General features: G+C 46.8%; 1 protein-coding gene across 5 annotated transcripts in view; it reads left to right on the top strand.

Annotated features, from left to right (window-relative positions):
- A4GALT (alpha 1,4-galactosyltransferase (P blood group)) overlaps positions 1–16,060 on the top strand; it is a 76,710-nt gene extending 60,650 nt beyond the window's left edge. For all 5 annotated transcript variants that reach the window (XM_044278020.1, XM_044278021.1, XM_044278022.1 and 2 more), the window contains exon 3: positions 14,840–16,060. In XM_044278020.1, coding sequence (XP_044133955.1) covers positions 14,840–15,919 — 1,080 coding nt within the window. In that variant the 3' untranslated portion in view covers positions 15,920–16,060. The remainder of the gene's footprint in view (positions 1–14,839) is intronic.
- The last annotated feature ends 509 nt before the right edge of the window (positions 16,061–16,569 follow it).

Here is a 16,569-nt window from a genome sequence, read left to right on the forward strand (position 1 = left end):
CAAATAATGGTCAAACAATGTCAAATGAACTGTGATCAATATCGGTTACCATGGAGAAGAAACCTTTATCCTTTTATTTTTTACATTATTATTGTCTACATAAAAAATCTTCTGAAACCTTATTCAAGCCGCGGATTAAATTTAACAAAACGGACATACAACTACCGCTTGACCAGGGCTCGAAGAATGGTTGAATGTACATTTGGAATTTTGGTTGCAAAATGGCGGATTTTTACCAAACCAATTCATATGAAGGTGGACGAGGTTGTAAAGTGTGCTGTTGTGTTACACAACTACCTCCTTAAAAAGGAACCACTGAATTTGGAACAGATACAGGAGGACAGCAAGAGGCCAAGCATTGAAAGTTTTGGACCACGGTCAAGTGTTGCGGTATCACGGATGAGAGACTGTTTTGCAGATTATTTTTGCTCGGAGGCAGGAAGGGTGGACTGGCAGGACCGATTTGTATAAACATTTTGCATTTATTTTTGAATTACTGTTAATTTCTGTTTATTTGGTGGTTTACAGATTTTTGTATTAGTTTTCAATTGGATTTGTGTTTCAATAAATATTGTTTTTCAAAGTATTTGAAATTTTAATTATATATTATTTTTACCACGATAGAAGAGAAATACATTCTTGATTTGCTACACTGCAGATATATTATTGTGTTGATACTCATTTTCAATTTTCTATATCGCTAGAGGAGCGACACATCTTTGTGTAGCTCCGCTGGCGCAGGTAGATTTCATCAGGCCTGTTATTGTGTAGTAATCTGACCAATGCCAGAGGAGTGCCACATACTTGTGGTGCAAGTGGCGCAGGTAGATTTTATCAGGCCTGTTATTGTGTCGTACTTTGACCAACGCCAGAGGAGCGCCACATACTTGTGTCGCTCCTCTGGCGCAGGTAGATTTTATCAGGCCTGTTATTGTGTAGTAATCTGACCAACGCCAGAGGAGTGCCACATACTTGTGGTGCAGGTGGCGCAGGTAGATTTTATCAGGCCTGTTATTGTGTCGTACTTTGACCAACGCCAGAGGAGCGCCACATACTTGTGTCGCTCCGCTGGCGCAGGTAGATTTTATCAGGCCTGTTATTGTGTAGTAATCTGACCAACGCCAGAGGAGCGACACATACTTGTGTCGCTCCGCTGGCGCAGGTAGATTTTATCAGGCCTGTTATTGTGTAGTAATCTGACCATCGCCAGAGGAGCGTGTCAGGACTCGAAACCGTGGCCAGTCATGTCCCAGGCAGTAGCTCTACCCACTAGGCTACCGTCTCTCCTTGGACTATGCTCTAGCTAACTTCTAACATCTAACTACCTCTCTTGTCCTTGCCTTGACCTGCTGATTATTCCAATCTCTTGCACCTGCTACTTCCCTATAAAACCCAGCCCTTGAACCCAGCCCTTTGCTGGTTATTGTGCCTCCAAGCCTGTAGCAAGCTTCCTCTCTGCTCCTCCACCACTATTGCTGATTTACCATTGTTGCCAACCCGGACCGTTTGACCTTGCTGATTTGCCGCCTGCATTGACTCACTGCCTACCACCGACCACGCCTCCGTCTACTCCTGCTGTTACCTCGCTGCCATCTCTGCTGCCGACCCGGACTGATCGACCACGCTATCTGCCTCCTGCCTCTGTGGGCCTCTGCCACTGGACTCCATACTTCCAGCTCGGGTGTCCTCTGACTCAGGTGAGCCTCGATTGACACTACCATCCTTAACAGAATAACCAGCCCAAAAAAAAATGGAGTCCGCAGTAGCCACCCTGCGCAAGCAGGTGTCTGAGCTGCAAGATTTCGGCACCACCTACCAGGAGAAATTTTCGCAACTCCAAGGCCTGGTACAGAGTCAACAGGGGGAGATCATTGAGCTCCAACGGCAACTCCTGGACGTACGTGGCGCGGCTGCAGACACCCGCATGCCACTACCCTCGAAATTCAATGGAGATCGTCGCCAGTACCGGGGCTTTCTCAATCAGTGCCGTATCTACTTCCGGATGCATCCGGCCCCCTTTTCCACTGACGAGAAGAAAGTATTGTTCATTGTTAACCTCCTGACGGATGAGGCCCTGGCATGGGCGTCTCCATACGTGGAAATCGATAGCCGTCTGCTGCACGATCTGGATGATTTCATCACAGCTATGAGCCAGGTCTTTGATGACCCCAATCGCTGTGCGACAGCTGAGGCAAGACTACACAGTCTTCGACAAGGAAGACGCTCTGTCGCCGAGTACGCCGCCGAGTTCCGCCGCTGGGTCTCAGACACCAACTGGAACCCAGCTGCTCAAAGGAGCCAATTTCGGCGAGGTCTATCTGAGGCGATCAAAGATGAACTTGCCAGACTTGAAGCCCCGGATGATTTGGACGACTTCATTCAGGTGTGTGTCCGTATTGATCAGAGGCTCACCGAGAGAAGGAAAGAAAGGCTCTGGTTCCAAGGTGACAGACCCACTTACTCTACTACCCAGCAGGTCGCCCAACCTCCCATCGAGCCGATGCTGGTTGACGCAGTGCGCAAGACTCTGTCCGCAGCAGAAAAAGAACGACGACTGGCCGAAGGCCTTTGCCTCTACTGTGGGGAGCCAGGGCACATTGCCATCAAATGCCCCAACAAATCCCGCAGAACCATTGCTGTCACTAAACTGCGAGAGCAGTGGCAGGCCGCAACCCCACCGGTGACGGCAGAGACAACTGAGTTAACAGCCACCGGGTCCCACTTCACCTTTCCAATTGTCATTACCATCGGGGATCGACAACTTCTCTGTTCTGCAATGCTCGACTCCGGGGCTGGCGACAATTTTATGGATCTAACTTTTGCTCACGAGAACAACATTCCACTTGTAACCAAGACAGCCCCCATCGATCTGGAAACGGTGGATGGGTCCCCACTCTCCTCGGGACCAGTTACACATCAGACCGCAGATTTACAGCTCCACATTAAAACCGACCACCACGAGACGATCCACTTCTCTTTGATTGCCTCCCCCAAGTTTCCGGTGATCTTGGGCATCCCGTGGTTAGCCACTCACAACCCTTCGGTGGACTGGGAAACCCGCTGTCTACAGTTCACATCCGAGTTCTGCTCTTCGAACTGTCTGCATGAACCTGCTTCCCCAACGCCCAAAGAATCTATCATCTCGGAACCAACTGTCAAGGAGCTGTTGCCTCTACAATATAGCGAGTTTCAGGATGTCTGCGACAAAAAAAACGCAGACAAGCTGCCCCCGCATCGACCATACGACTGCCCAATTGAATTATTACCTGGGGCTGAAATACCCTTCGGCAGCATCTACTCCCTCTCGGAGCCTGAACTCAAGGCCCTGAAGGACTACTTGGACGAGGACCTAAAGAAGGGCTTCATTCGACCCTCCACCTCCCCCGCGGGAGCACCCTTCTTCTTCGTGGAGAAAAAAGACTCCTCTCTACGCCCTTGCATTGACTACCGCAAGCTGAATAATGTTACGGTAAAGAACCGTTACCCTCTCCCCCTGATTTCGGAACTTCTCGAGAGACTCCGGGCAGCGAAGGTCTTTACGAAGCTCGATCTTCGAGGGGCCTATAATCTGGTTCGCATTCGCCCCGGGGATGAATGGAAGACCGCCTTTCGCACACGATACAGACATTTTGAATATTTAGTTATGCCCTTCGGACTTTGCAATGCCCCAGCCACTTTCCAACATTTCATTAATGATGTTCTTAGGGACATGCTGGATCTGTTCGTAGTGGTATACCTGGACGATATTTTAATTTTCTCGGAAAATCTCGAACAACATCGCGAACATGTCCGTAGGGTGTTACAAAGACTCCGCGAGCAGTCCCTTTACATCAAGCTCGAGAAATGCGAGTTCGAACAGACCACCACCCAGTTTCTCGGTTACATCATCTCCCCGGAAGGGCTGAGTATGGATCCTCGGAAAATTCAGGCTGTAATAGATTGGCCTCCCCCTAAGAATGAAAAGGAAATACAGAGGTTTGTCAGCTTCGCCAACTTTTACCGAAAATTCATTCGGAACTTCTCAAAAATCATTACTCCAATTACCCAGTTAACCAAAAAGACTGTGCCCTTTTCCTGGACACCCGAAGCACAGGAAGCCTTCACCAAGCTTAAATCCCTCTTCACATCTGCTCCAATTCTGATCCATCCTAATCCCGAACTGCCATTCACAGTCGAAGTGGACGCTTCCGACACCGCAGTAGGCGCTGTCCTATCACAACGTACGGGAGAAAAGATGCTTTTACACCCTTGCGCCTTCTTCTCTCGCCAAATGTACCCCGCAGAGAGGAACTATGACATCGGGAATAAGGAATTGCTGGCAATCAAAGATGCCTTCTCGGAGTGGAGACATCTATTGGAGGGGGCCATCAATCCCATAACTGTGTTTACTGACCACCGAAACCTCGAATTCATCCGTTCTGCCAAGAGGCTTTCCGCCAGACAAGCCAGATGGAGCCTTTTTTTTTCTCGATTCAATTTCATTATCACATATCGCCCGGGGTCGAAGAATGGCAAAGCAGATGCCCTTTCCAGGATGTTCTCTGAACCTTCACAGGACAACAAGGGCCAAGCCAGCATTCTACCTGAGAAAAAGGTCTTCGGAGCTACCTATCCAAAGGAACTCCTGGGGTCAATCAAGAAGGCTTATGAAAAAGACCCCTTCCTCACCCACCCAGCAGAAGACGTCAACCTCACCCTCAAGGGTGGCTTCTGGGTATACCTGGATCGACAACTGTACGTACCAGAAATGGCACGGCTCGATGTACTAAAATATAACCACGATACCAAGTTGGCTGGCCATCCAGGTAAAAGAAAGACCCAGGAACTCCTGTCCCGCTCCTTCTGGTGGCCGACGTATAAGGAAGATACTAAAAGGTTTGTCTCCTCATGCACGGTCTGTGCCCGCAACCCGTGGGGCTGCTGCGACCACTCCCCATCTCCTCCCGCCCTTGGGGTTCAATTTCTATGGACTTTGTGGTTGACCTACCCCCTTCAAAAGGGATGAACACCATCCTGGTCGTCGTGGACCGCCTTACCAAGATGGCCCATTTCATCCCCTGCAAGGGCCTACCCACCGCCAAACAGACGGCTGACCTGGTATTTCGTGAAATCTTTAGGTTACACGGGGTTCCGGATGATGTGGTCTCTGACCGAGGAGTGCAATTCACCTCTAAATTCTGGAAAGACTTCTGCCGGGCCCTTGGGATCACGGTAAACCTGTCCTCCGCTTTCCATCCCCAGTCTAATGGGCAGACAGAGAGAACGAACCAGACCCTCGAGCAGTACCTACGTTGTTTCATCACTCATTTGCAGGATGACTGGTTGGACCACCTTCCTACGGCCGAGTTTTCCTACAATAATGCGGAACACAGTTCCACCCATTACAGTCCTTTCTACGCCAACACTGGCCTGCATCCAGCTTTCATCCCACGCCTGCCCATCACCTCCACGCTTCCAGCTGTGGCCGAACGCCTGGCAAATTTACAAGAGGCACAAGAGAACATTTCAAATAATCTCCTTTAGGCTCAGAGACGCTTTAAGCGGGCAACAGACAAACGTCGTAGACCCGCTCCGGACTTTCAGATAGGAGATCAAGTGTGGCTCTCCACAAGAAACCTAAGACTGAAGGTACCTGCTCAGAAATTGGGCCAAAAATACTTGGGGCCTTTTCGGATCTCTGGCCGGATTAATGAAGTCACCTTCCGGCTGGACCTCCCACATTCCATCAGGGTGCACCCAGTCTTCCATTGCTCCCTTCTCAAACCGTTTGTAGAGAACACCTTCCCTGGCCGCCATCCTCCCCCCCCCCACCAGTAAGGGTACAAGGCGAAGAGGAATACATTGTCTCAAAGATCCTTGACTCCAGACTCCACCGGGGCAAAATCCAATACTTGATTTCCTGGAAAGGCTATCCTCCAGAAGACAACTCCTGGGAACCAGAGGAGTACATTCATGCTCCCAGACTTGTCAGGGAGTTCCATCTGAGTCACCCAGATAAGCCTTCCCCTGCGGTGCCCAGAGGTCACCTTGGAAGGGGGGGGGAGTACTGTCAGGACTCGAACCCGTGGCCAGTCATGTCCCAGGCAGTAGCTCTACCCACTAGGCTACCGTCTCTCCTTGGACTATGCTCTAGCTAACTTCTAACTTCTAACTACCTCTCTTGTCCTTGCCTTGACCTGCTGATTATTCCAATCTCTTGCACCTGCTACTTCCCTATAAAACCCAGCCCTTGAACCCAGCCCTTTGCTGGTTATTGTGCCTCCAAGCCTGTAGCAAGCTTCCTCTGGGCTCCTCCACCACTATTGCTGATTTACCATTGTTGCCAACCCGGACCGTTTGACCTTGCTGATTTGCCGCCTGCATTGACTCACTGCCTACCACCGACCACGCCTCCGTCTACTCCTGCTGTTACCTCGCTGCCATCTCTGCTGCCGACCCGGACTGATCGACCACGCTATCTGCCTCCTGCCTCTGTGGGCCTCTGCCACTGGACTCCATACTTCCAGCTCGGGTGTCCTCTGACTCAGGTGAGCCTCGATTGACACTACCATCCTTAACAGAGCGACACATACTTCGGACAATTTTAAAGACCTTTCCTACATACACTAAAGTAATCTCCCATCGCTGGTGGGGCAAACCAAGTATAGTTCACTTCAAAAGCGATGTGAGATGTTCACTTTTATTTAATGAAAAATTAAATAAATACAAAACAAAATTTATAAACAATAACATTTTTATTTTAAAAATAATTTTTTTAAAATAATATAAATAACTTTTTAGAATAAAAACAAAGTAAAAAAAAAGGCTACAAATGCCTGTAAGTAGGACCGGTGGGAGTAGAAGGTTGGGTGGTGGAGGTTTCAACACTGGTTGGTCCCCCTCGTTCCTGTGCCCCTGCTGACATAAAAGTGTGTGTTGTGGCAAGCACAACAGAAGGAGTATTCAATCTGGATGGGGGAGCGGGAGAAGGAGTGTTGAAACTGGTAGCGGGAAAATATTGAGGAGGAGAAGGAGAAAAGTGGTGAGAAAAGTGCTCGGTGGAATGTGGAGGCTGGGATGGGGGCTGAGGAGGTAGGAAAGGGGGGTAGGTAGTTTGGGTAGGGGGTTGTTGAGGTTGTGATGGGGGATGGGGGATAGGGCATGGATGGGGGATAGGATGTGGGGCGGTGCTGAACTTGCCACAAGACACTGTCCACCTGTCTTCGGGCCCCAAACAACTGGGCGTAAATCGTTCCATCACGGGGAGCAACGAATACCAATAGTGATGCACAGGACCCAATTGCGACGTATGCACCGCCCCCTCCTGCAGACGTTGCACCTGTTCCTCCAAAGCGGCAATTCTATTGGTATATCCCATCAAGGACTCGTAAACGAACCTTGTGAGATCCTCGTAGTCCGCCTGACGGCTCCTACCGGTCCTCTGGCGACGCATCAATGCCTCAAAAAGTGGTGCCATTGTGGCCATTGTTGCGTTGCCAGAGGGCACAGGTAGGGGAACATTGAGGTCCCGACCAGCTGTTGGGGTAGGAAGTGAGGGACCCGCGGTGGGCGGCTCTTCGGGGACCGCATCTTGAGCTCCGGCCTCTGGAAGGACTTCACGAGGAGCTTGGTGCGCCCGAGTACTGCTAGATGTGCTGTAAAAGGAAAAAAAAATTAATGGACAAATAGGGAACTATATGTGAATGTCCCAGACAGAGTGTCAAATGACAGTCTGCCTAGGCCACACACATAGATTGGAGATTAGTATTCATAATTATTATAAACATTACAGTTTACCTTCGCAGCTGTAGGGTTCTACGAAGAAAACCTAATGCGGCCGCATACCGGTACGCCGCTTTTGGCTTCCTCTTGAACCACTCGGGCGCTTGACCTCCTCGTTGTAGTCCTTCTTATAGCGGTCCCTCATTGACCACCACCGCACCAGGATTGTAGTCCCTGTCTGCAAGAAAAAATTAATTAAATTAATATTATAATAATTTATTTCAGACATCAGAAATGGTTTAGTATTTGTTTGAACCTGCTACAACAACAATAAAAAAATTATTGATGTTCACTATAGGTAGCATTGAGTGACCAACTTCAACCAGACACAAAACCAATTTTTAATGAAAAGTACACATGTGCATTATACTAGAGTATACTTACGGCACTCCTCCCGTTGACTCTCATTGAGGTCGTCCCAATTAGGCACTAAAACTTCGCATATCTCAAGCCAGAGGAGCCGGGTAGCATGATGGTCAGCATGGCGGCGGTCCGTGTGGTACCACAGTGGTGGTCTGTCCTCCACCATCTGGATGAGGAGTTCATTGTCAATTATACAACTGCCAAATTCCTCCTCATCCGTTCTGGTGGAGCGTCATGAACCCTAAAAATATATTTAAAAAAAATGTATTATAATCTCATGTTTAAAGGGATTCTAACACCAGGTTTGGGGCTATAGAGATAGGACCTGCACGGCTAGATCGCCGCTAGCATGTTCGCAATATGTGTCCTACAGGCCTGTGTGGTTTTAATAAAAAAAAAGAAATGATTTTATAGATATATAAATGAGTGTTGAATGTGTCGCTCATGCGCTGTTCTCGGCATGAAGCTGATGTCAGGACAGGGAAGGAACACTATACCGACACTGCGCACAAGGAAGGTTAGTGCAGCCCCTTGGACACATTTAACACTCATTTACATATCTATAAAATACTTTTTAAAATAAATTAAAACCACACAGCCCTATAGGACACATATATTGCGAACATGCTAGCGGCGATCTAGCCGTGCATGTCCGTATCTCTATAGGCCCAAACCTGGTGACAGAAATCCTTTTAACAGATTTTAAATTAAAAATACTCACACGAACACGACCGCCGCGGGCTTCCCGACTTCCTCTGGCTTTAGATTGACGACCTCTGTTGAAGTCAACGGGACGAGCGAACTGTAATAGAAATAACAATAATAAAAAAAAATTAAATATACTAATCATAATATTGAGCTAAAAAAATAAAAAATATTTACCGCTTCATGTCCTCCACCACCAACTTCCTCCTCTCCAGCGGTCTCTGGTCCGCGAGGCCTCTCCTCTGCAGATGATGACTGTGAATTTAAAAAAATATATATTTAAAATGCGTTCATAATGTAAATGCAGAATGCTTAAAATTTTTTTTTACCATATCATGTCTCCGCCTACGTCTTGGAGGAGAGGTCCCGGCCTCGGTAGAAGATGTTGAGCCTGTAGAAAAAAAAAATATTACTCTGATTATTATTAAATATTATTTTAGTACAAAAAACCCAGACAAATAATATTTACTTGACATTCTATTTGAAAGTTTTCTTCCAATTTCTTTTTCACTTGTGCCAAATAATAGATTTTGGACTACATGAGAAAAAACATAAAATGATTTGACAATTTGTAAGACTACTACCCCTAGCCTCAACTATGTACTTGCACCACATGCAGTGCCCATGCTAAACTACATAGGCACTGCATGTGGTGGAAGTACATAGTGGATGATAGGGGTTGTAGTCAACAGGACTACTACCCCTAGCATCCACTATGTACTTCCACCACATGCATTGCCTATTCAAAACTACATAGGAACTGCATGTGGTGCAAGTACATAGTGGATGCTAGTGGTGGTAGTCAACAGGACTACTACCCCTAGCATCCACTATGTACTTGCACCACATGCAGTGCCCATGCTAAACTACATACGCACTGCATGTGGTGGAAGTACATAGTGGATGCTAGGAGTAGTAATTAACAAGACTACTACTCCTAGCATGATCTATTTACTACAGCTCCTATGTATAATTACATAGGAGCTGCTTATATTTATTTTCTTGCAAAAATCGCAGACGAAACAAAAAAAATAAAATAAAAAACTTTCTACTCACCTACAATGGCGTCCTCCCTTCTCCCTCGCAGGCAGGATCGAAGAGTGACAGGAAGTTGACGGCGCCCACAGCTCCTCCTATTCGTTTGCGCAGGCGCAGAAAGAAGAACCGGATCCATCGATCAGGCAAACAACTGAAACCTTTGCGACGGATCCGGCTCTAATGCATTCCTATGGAGTCTTTTCTTCCGGCATAGAGTGCCGTCGTCGGGGCTCTATGCCGGAAGAATCCTGATCAGTTTTAACCTAATGCATTCTGAATGGAGAGAAATCCGTTCAGGATGCATCAGGATGTCTTCAGTTCCGGAACGGAAAGTTTTTTGGCCGGAGAAAATACCGCCGCATGCTGCGCTTTTTGCTCCGGCCAAAAATCCTGAACACTTGCCGCAAGGCCGGATCCGGAATTAATGCCCATTGAAAGGCATTGATCCGGATCCGGCCTTAAGCTAAATGTCGTTTTGGCGCATTGCCGGATCCGACGTTTAGCTTTTTCTGAATGGTTACCATGGCTGCTGGGACGCTAAAGTCATGGTAAAGTGTAGTGGGGAGCGGGGGAGCAGTATACTTACCGTCCGTGCGGCTCCCGGGGCGTTCCAGAGTGACGTCAGGGCGCCCCACGCGCATGGATGACGTGATCGCATGGCACGTCATCCATGCGCATGGGGCGCTCTGACGTCAATCTGGAGCGCCCCGGGATCCGCGCGGACTGTAAGTATACCGCTGTCCCGCTCCCCGCTACTACTATGGCAACCAGGACTTTAATAGCGTCCTGGCTGCCATAGTAACACTGAAAGCATTTTGAAGACGGATCCGTCTTCAAATGCTTTCAGTTCACTCGAGTTTTTTTTTCTGGTGAAGGCCACACCCATTGCCGCAGGTGTTGCTTATGTGGTCATTTATTCTTCCCTATTTATTGTGGCTTCTCCCACCATGCTGTGCGGTTTATAGCTTCAGTCTGGTTTTGGATTGCTGATGGTTGGATCTCGGCCGAGTTCCTGTGCTTTCATTGCTATTTGAAGTTAAGTGTCTTCTTCCCCTTTTGTTTATTGTTTGGGTTATCTTGTTTTGCTCTTTTCCCTTTCATTTGTGTTTAGGCCTGAGGGAGACTCCTGTTCGTCCTACCGTTTGGAGGAACAGATTGTCTCTTGTCCTGACCTTAGTTCCAGGGTCCTACAGGGTAAAATAGGACTTTAGGTTCCTGTGTATGAACTCACCTAACTCTGGGGTCAGTTAATATTTGCAGTCAGTCAGGACTCTGACTAGGGTTTCTCTAGGAGCTGACCAGCTCCCTTCTCTAGTTTCCAGTCCTTTTCTCCTCACCCCTTTCCCTCCTATGTTTGGGGTGGGTTTCCCTCCCACACTGAAACATGACAGCTGTACTAAACAGTGAAGATGCTCCTTGCTGCTGCCCTCAGTGCCTCCCTCATATATAGCTAAAACTGTCCAGAAATACTATTGGGACATTTATCAAGACTGGCGTATTGTACACCGCTCTTTTTTCCCCTTTTCTTGCCATTTGTGAAAAGTGTCATGAAGGGAGAAATATAGCAAATTTTACCGCATAAATGTTATGCGACAAAATTTATGACCTATTTACGCCAGAAAAGTGGTGTAAATATTTTAGCAAATTTAGAGATTTCAAAAGTAGGGCAGGACTCCTTATATGTAGCAATCAGGGTGTCAGCGTTCAACCCTTAATCCTAAGTAAATGAATATGCAAAAAATCCACGGCACTCCGCTGTAGATGGTGAGAAAAAGGTGTATTTATTCACACATATCACAGCGACGTTTCAGTCCCCTCACGGAACCTTTCTCAAGCAAAGTGAATTACAAAGTTTCAGTGCATATATTTATATATCCCATAATTAATTAATTAATTAGTGACCAATATAAACAATCACATACAGTGTCAACATGATTATATTCCAATCTAGTGCATATACTGTATATACACACATATGTATAGATCCAATAAAGTGCATAAGAGCCAGTGCATAAACATTAAAAGCTGCTTGGCCATCAAAAGAATATCAGGTAGGGAATCATGGTCATAAAATCTGTCAGATAATTATCATATCAGTGCATGTAGATCGCACGATGCTTCACCCCTAATAACCTCCTATGCTCACCAACAGCGGTCGCCATCTTGCTTAAGGGCAAAGTAATGGGCAACTTTATAATTCTATAATTATACAGCCATCTGATGCAGGTCCAGATCAAGAAGGGACGCATCGCAGATTGGGATACACCTTTTTTGATCACGCTCTCGTTCAGATCCACTGTGCTTCGTTAAAAACACAGACCACTCAATTCAGGCATCGCTGTAGAGAATTAACCCCTCTCGGGTTTACATAAATGACCTAAAAAAGATATATACCTATAAATCACCAACTGTTGGTAAGAGAAATCCCAAAAAAATCTTGCTATATTTAGAAATATCAAGACAGTATGCAGGGGCACCAAAATACATAAATTACCCATGAAGAATCACATGTCAGGTAATGGTTGTTTTCAAACCTCTCATCTGTATCAGGATGTACAAAAGAAGAACCCTTAATCATTAACCTACAGTTGACACACCCTAAGCATGGGAAACATCCCCCACGTATGGGTTTGAGTAGATTAAATTCACTCTGACAGCTTCTGAGAAGCGTGTCCAATTTCTTGACACACATGGATAATGGTATTCTACACACTGATTAAAATATATTTTTTTAAACAGACAAAAATACATTCTTACATTATACGAGTTGTCATCCAAGGAGAATGGTGAACTCATTGCCATCTAGTCAAATGTTGAGGGTAAGGGGAATTGTAGATATGGAGGAACATGCTGATAAGGCTCTGAACATGATGGAGGATTCATTTATATCAAGAGGGTATCCAAAGAATCTATCTAGTACATAGACATTTAACTAGAGTTAAACAGATCTCGAGAAATAGTTTATTAATGCCTGTTATTAAACAAACAAGTGAGAGGTTACCCCCTTAACTTTCAGTCCCATGTAAATAACATCACTCTACTCCACTGTCCCATGTAAATAACTTCCCTCCCTTCAGCCCTAACATACAGTCCCCAGTCCCAGTTAAATAACTACAACTCCCAACATTGCTCTGCCACTCACACTGAGTAATCTACCCCTTCACTTACCTCTCCTTATGTAGCAGACCTCACCACAGTTTCTTCCCAAGACTTCTCTTCACTGCTGAGCCCTCCTCTCCTGAACTGGTTACATGATGGTGACATCATCGCAGCTCCTTTTCATCTACTGCATTTAGAACTGATCACATGGACTGTGATGTCATCACAGGTCCTTTAGCTCGTGCAGGGCATTTCCGTCCTGAGAATGGCAATACAGTTGGATCTATCTGGCAGGCAGTACATTCGGGAACTGGGACAAAACATCAAGGGCCCAGGCCCCAAATGTTTTAACCTAGCCACGCCCCTGATGTCGACCATGCTTCCTGACTAACTAGCCACCGGGAGATGCAAGAGATCACTGCCCATTCTCATGCATCTCCCAGTGGCTCATTAATTACTCAGCATGCCAGACATACAAACTGCACGTACACTTTTCTTCAGCAGGGACAGGGAAGCTAGTCAGAGTTGATGGGAAGATAGATGGAGCTAAAAACACGGCAATCATGGAGGAAAACTTGTTAGAGGCTGCAAAAGACTTGAGACTGGGGCAGAGGTTCACCCTCCAGCAGGAAACAACCCTAAACATACAGCCAGATCTACAATGGAATGGTTTTGATCAAAGCATATTCATGTGTTGGAATGGCTTAGGCCTCTTTCACACTTGCGTTGTCCGGATCCGGCGTGTACTCCACTTGCCGGAATTACACGCCGGATCCGGAAAAACGCAAGTGTACTGAAAGCATTTGAAGACGGATCCGTCTTCAAAATGCTTTCAGTGTTACTATGGCACCCAGGACGCTATTAAAGTCCTGGTTGCCATAGTAGTAGTGGGGAGCGGGGGAGCAGCATACTTACCATCCGTGCGGCTCCCGGGGCGCTCCAGAATGACGTCAGAGCGCCCCATGCGCATGGATCATGTGATCCATGCGATCACGTCATCCATGCGCCTGGGGCGCCCTGACGTCACTCTGGAGCGCCTCGGGAGCCGCACGGATGGTAAGTATGCTGCTCCCCGCTCCCCACTACAGTTTACCATGGCTGCCAGGACTTTAGCGTCCCGGCAGCCATGGTAACCATTGAGAAAAAGCTAAACGTCGCATCCGGCAATGCGCCGAAACGACGTTTAGCTTAAGGCCGGATCCGGATCAATGCCTTTCAATGGGCATTCATTCCGGATCCGGCCTTGCGGCAAGTGTTCCGGATTTTTGGCCGGAGCAAAAAGCGCAGCATGCTGCGCTATTTGCTGCGGCCAAAAAACGTTCCGTTCCGGAACGGAAGACATCCTGATGCATCCTGAAGGACGGACTGTCCATTCAGAATGCATTAGGATAATCCTGATCAGTATTCTTCCGGCATAGAGCCCCGACGACGGAACTCTATGCCGGAAGACTATAACGCAGGTGTGAAAGGGCCCTTAGTCAAAGTTCAGACCTAAATCCTATTGAAAATCGGTGACAAGACTTGATGTTTACAGATGCTCTCCATCCAATCGGACTGAGCTTCAGTCAGTTTGTTTGTCCAGTTTGTCATGGCTAGTAGTGAGTGTATAGCATAACGAATGTTGACCAATTGTTTGTTCATCAGTTGTCCATAAACCCACTTTATCTAATGTTTACAGCCACCTTTAATGTACAAAACAAAACCTTTACCACACCCCAAGTACTCATAAGAATCAGAAGTTAGCAGTCTTTGTTAAATATTCAAATGTATTCAGATTGATTGTAGGCTGTCATCAATTTCTGTCATTTAATGTCTTGTAAAAGATGAGGAGCTCTATTCAGCTTTGGTTCACTGACCATTTTTTCCCTTGCAGATATTAAAAAGGTTCAACAATTTGACCAACAACATGAAACTATCGAACTATCTGTCCTCAACAGTAACTCTAAATGTTAAGTCGATGTCATTGGCTTCTTTTAGTTCACTTTCATTGATATTCATCTTCATATATGTTAAGTTCACTTTCATCACAGAAGAAAAAGCTCACCTACATCATTTACCTAATGAGATGACTTGTCCTGATTCAATCCCAAATGAACTTAATAGTTCTCAAATGAATGCAACCAGTGGTGGCATCTTCTTCTTGGAGACCTCAGACAAGACTAGTCCAACCTTTCAAGTAATGTGTGCTGTAGAGTCAGCAGCTCGAGCCAACCCCAACACAAAAATAACTATAATGATGAATGGGTTAACAGCCAACAACCAATCAATACCTCTAAATTTTGGCATTTCTCTTCTCAGTTGCTTCTCAAATGTAGAGTTTGTTCCACTTGACTTCAAGAAACTGTTTATGGATACGCCTCTGAGCATGTGGTACTCCAAAGTAGAAAAGCACTGGGAATCAGTGGACTACCCAACTCTATCAGATGCCTGTCGGTTGGCTACCCTCTGGAAATGGGGTGGGATTTACCTGGATACAGATTTCATAGTCCTCAAGAATTTAGTAAATATCACAAATTCGATGTGCCTACAATCATTGTACATCGTCAATGGAGCCTTCCTCACCTTCCAACCTCAGCACAAGTTCATTGAGCTCTGCATGAGGGACTTTGTAAACACTTACAACTACTGGTTGTATGGGCATCAAGGTCCTCAGCTTCTGACTAGGGTATACAAGAGGTGGTGTGGGATTCATAGACTTAGAGACAAGAAGAGCTGTAGGGGAGTAAACATTCTTCCCAAGGAAGCCTTCTATCCAGTTGACTGGCAGGACTGGAAAAAGTACTTTGAGGTGATTGACCCAAAAGAGATGAAGATGCTATTGAGAAACAGCTATGGTGTGCACCTTTGGAATAAAAAAAGCCAAGGACGTCGCCTGGAAAACGGCTCTTTTTTGGAACATCTTCAGTTGAAGCACTGTCCTACAACTAACAGTTTAATGAAGATGTATCTTTAAGAAGATGTCAAACTAATCACAATGGCCTATCCTCTGGACAATCGGGACCCCTGGCGATCAGCTGTTTGGGAAGGCACAGGTGTAGGGCTGAAACGATTATTCGAATAACTCGATTAAATCGAGTCAAAAAATTCATCGATGCAGTTTCCCTGCATCGAGGAATCGTTTACACCACGTGATCACGGAGTGGGAGTGAAATTAAGCGTCTCACTCACCGCTTCCGTGTCCTCCGGAGGCCAGAGAGGCAGGACTGAGCCGGCCGGCACAGCGGAGGGAGGAGGGAGGAGGATGGAGTCTCTCCCTCCCCACTGTGCGCGGCTTCCGCTGAACACCAATGAGGACAGAGTAGGAGGAGGAGGGGAGGGACTGTGGCCACTGCACTACCAATGAATCTGCCGGCCATATCCCACAGGGTCCCCCTCCCCCCCCCCCCCATCATTGGTGGCAGTTTGCAGTTCCGATCGGAGCCCCAGCAGTGTAATGCTGGGGCTCCGTTCGGTTACCATGGCAGCTACTGAAGTCCTGGCTGTCATGGTATGTTAGTGAGCAGAGAGCAGCGCATTATACTCACGTGCGCTGTGGCCGCTCCTTCTCATAGGTCTGTGCGGCGCATTGCTAATGCTGTAAGCATTAGCAATCCGCCGCACAGA

The sequence above is a fragment of the Bufo gargarizans genome, chromosome 2, assembly GCF_014858855.1.
Source record: "Bufo gargarizans isolate SCDJY-AF-19 chromosome 2, ASM1485885v1, whole genome shotgun sequence".
Taxonomy (NCBI): domain Eukaryota; kingdom Metazoa; phylum Chordata; class Amphibia; order Anura; family Bufonidae; genus Bufo; species Bufo gargarizans.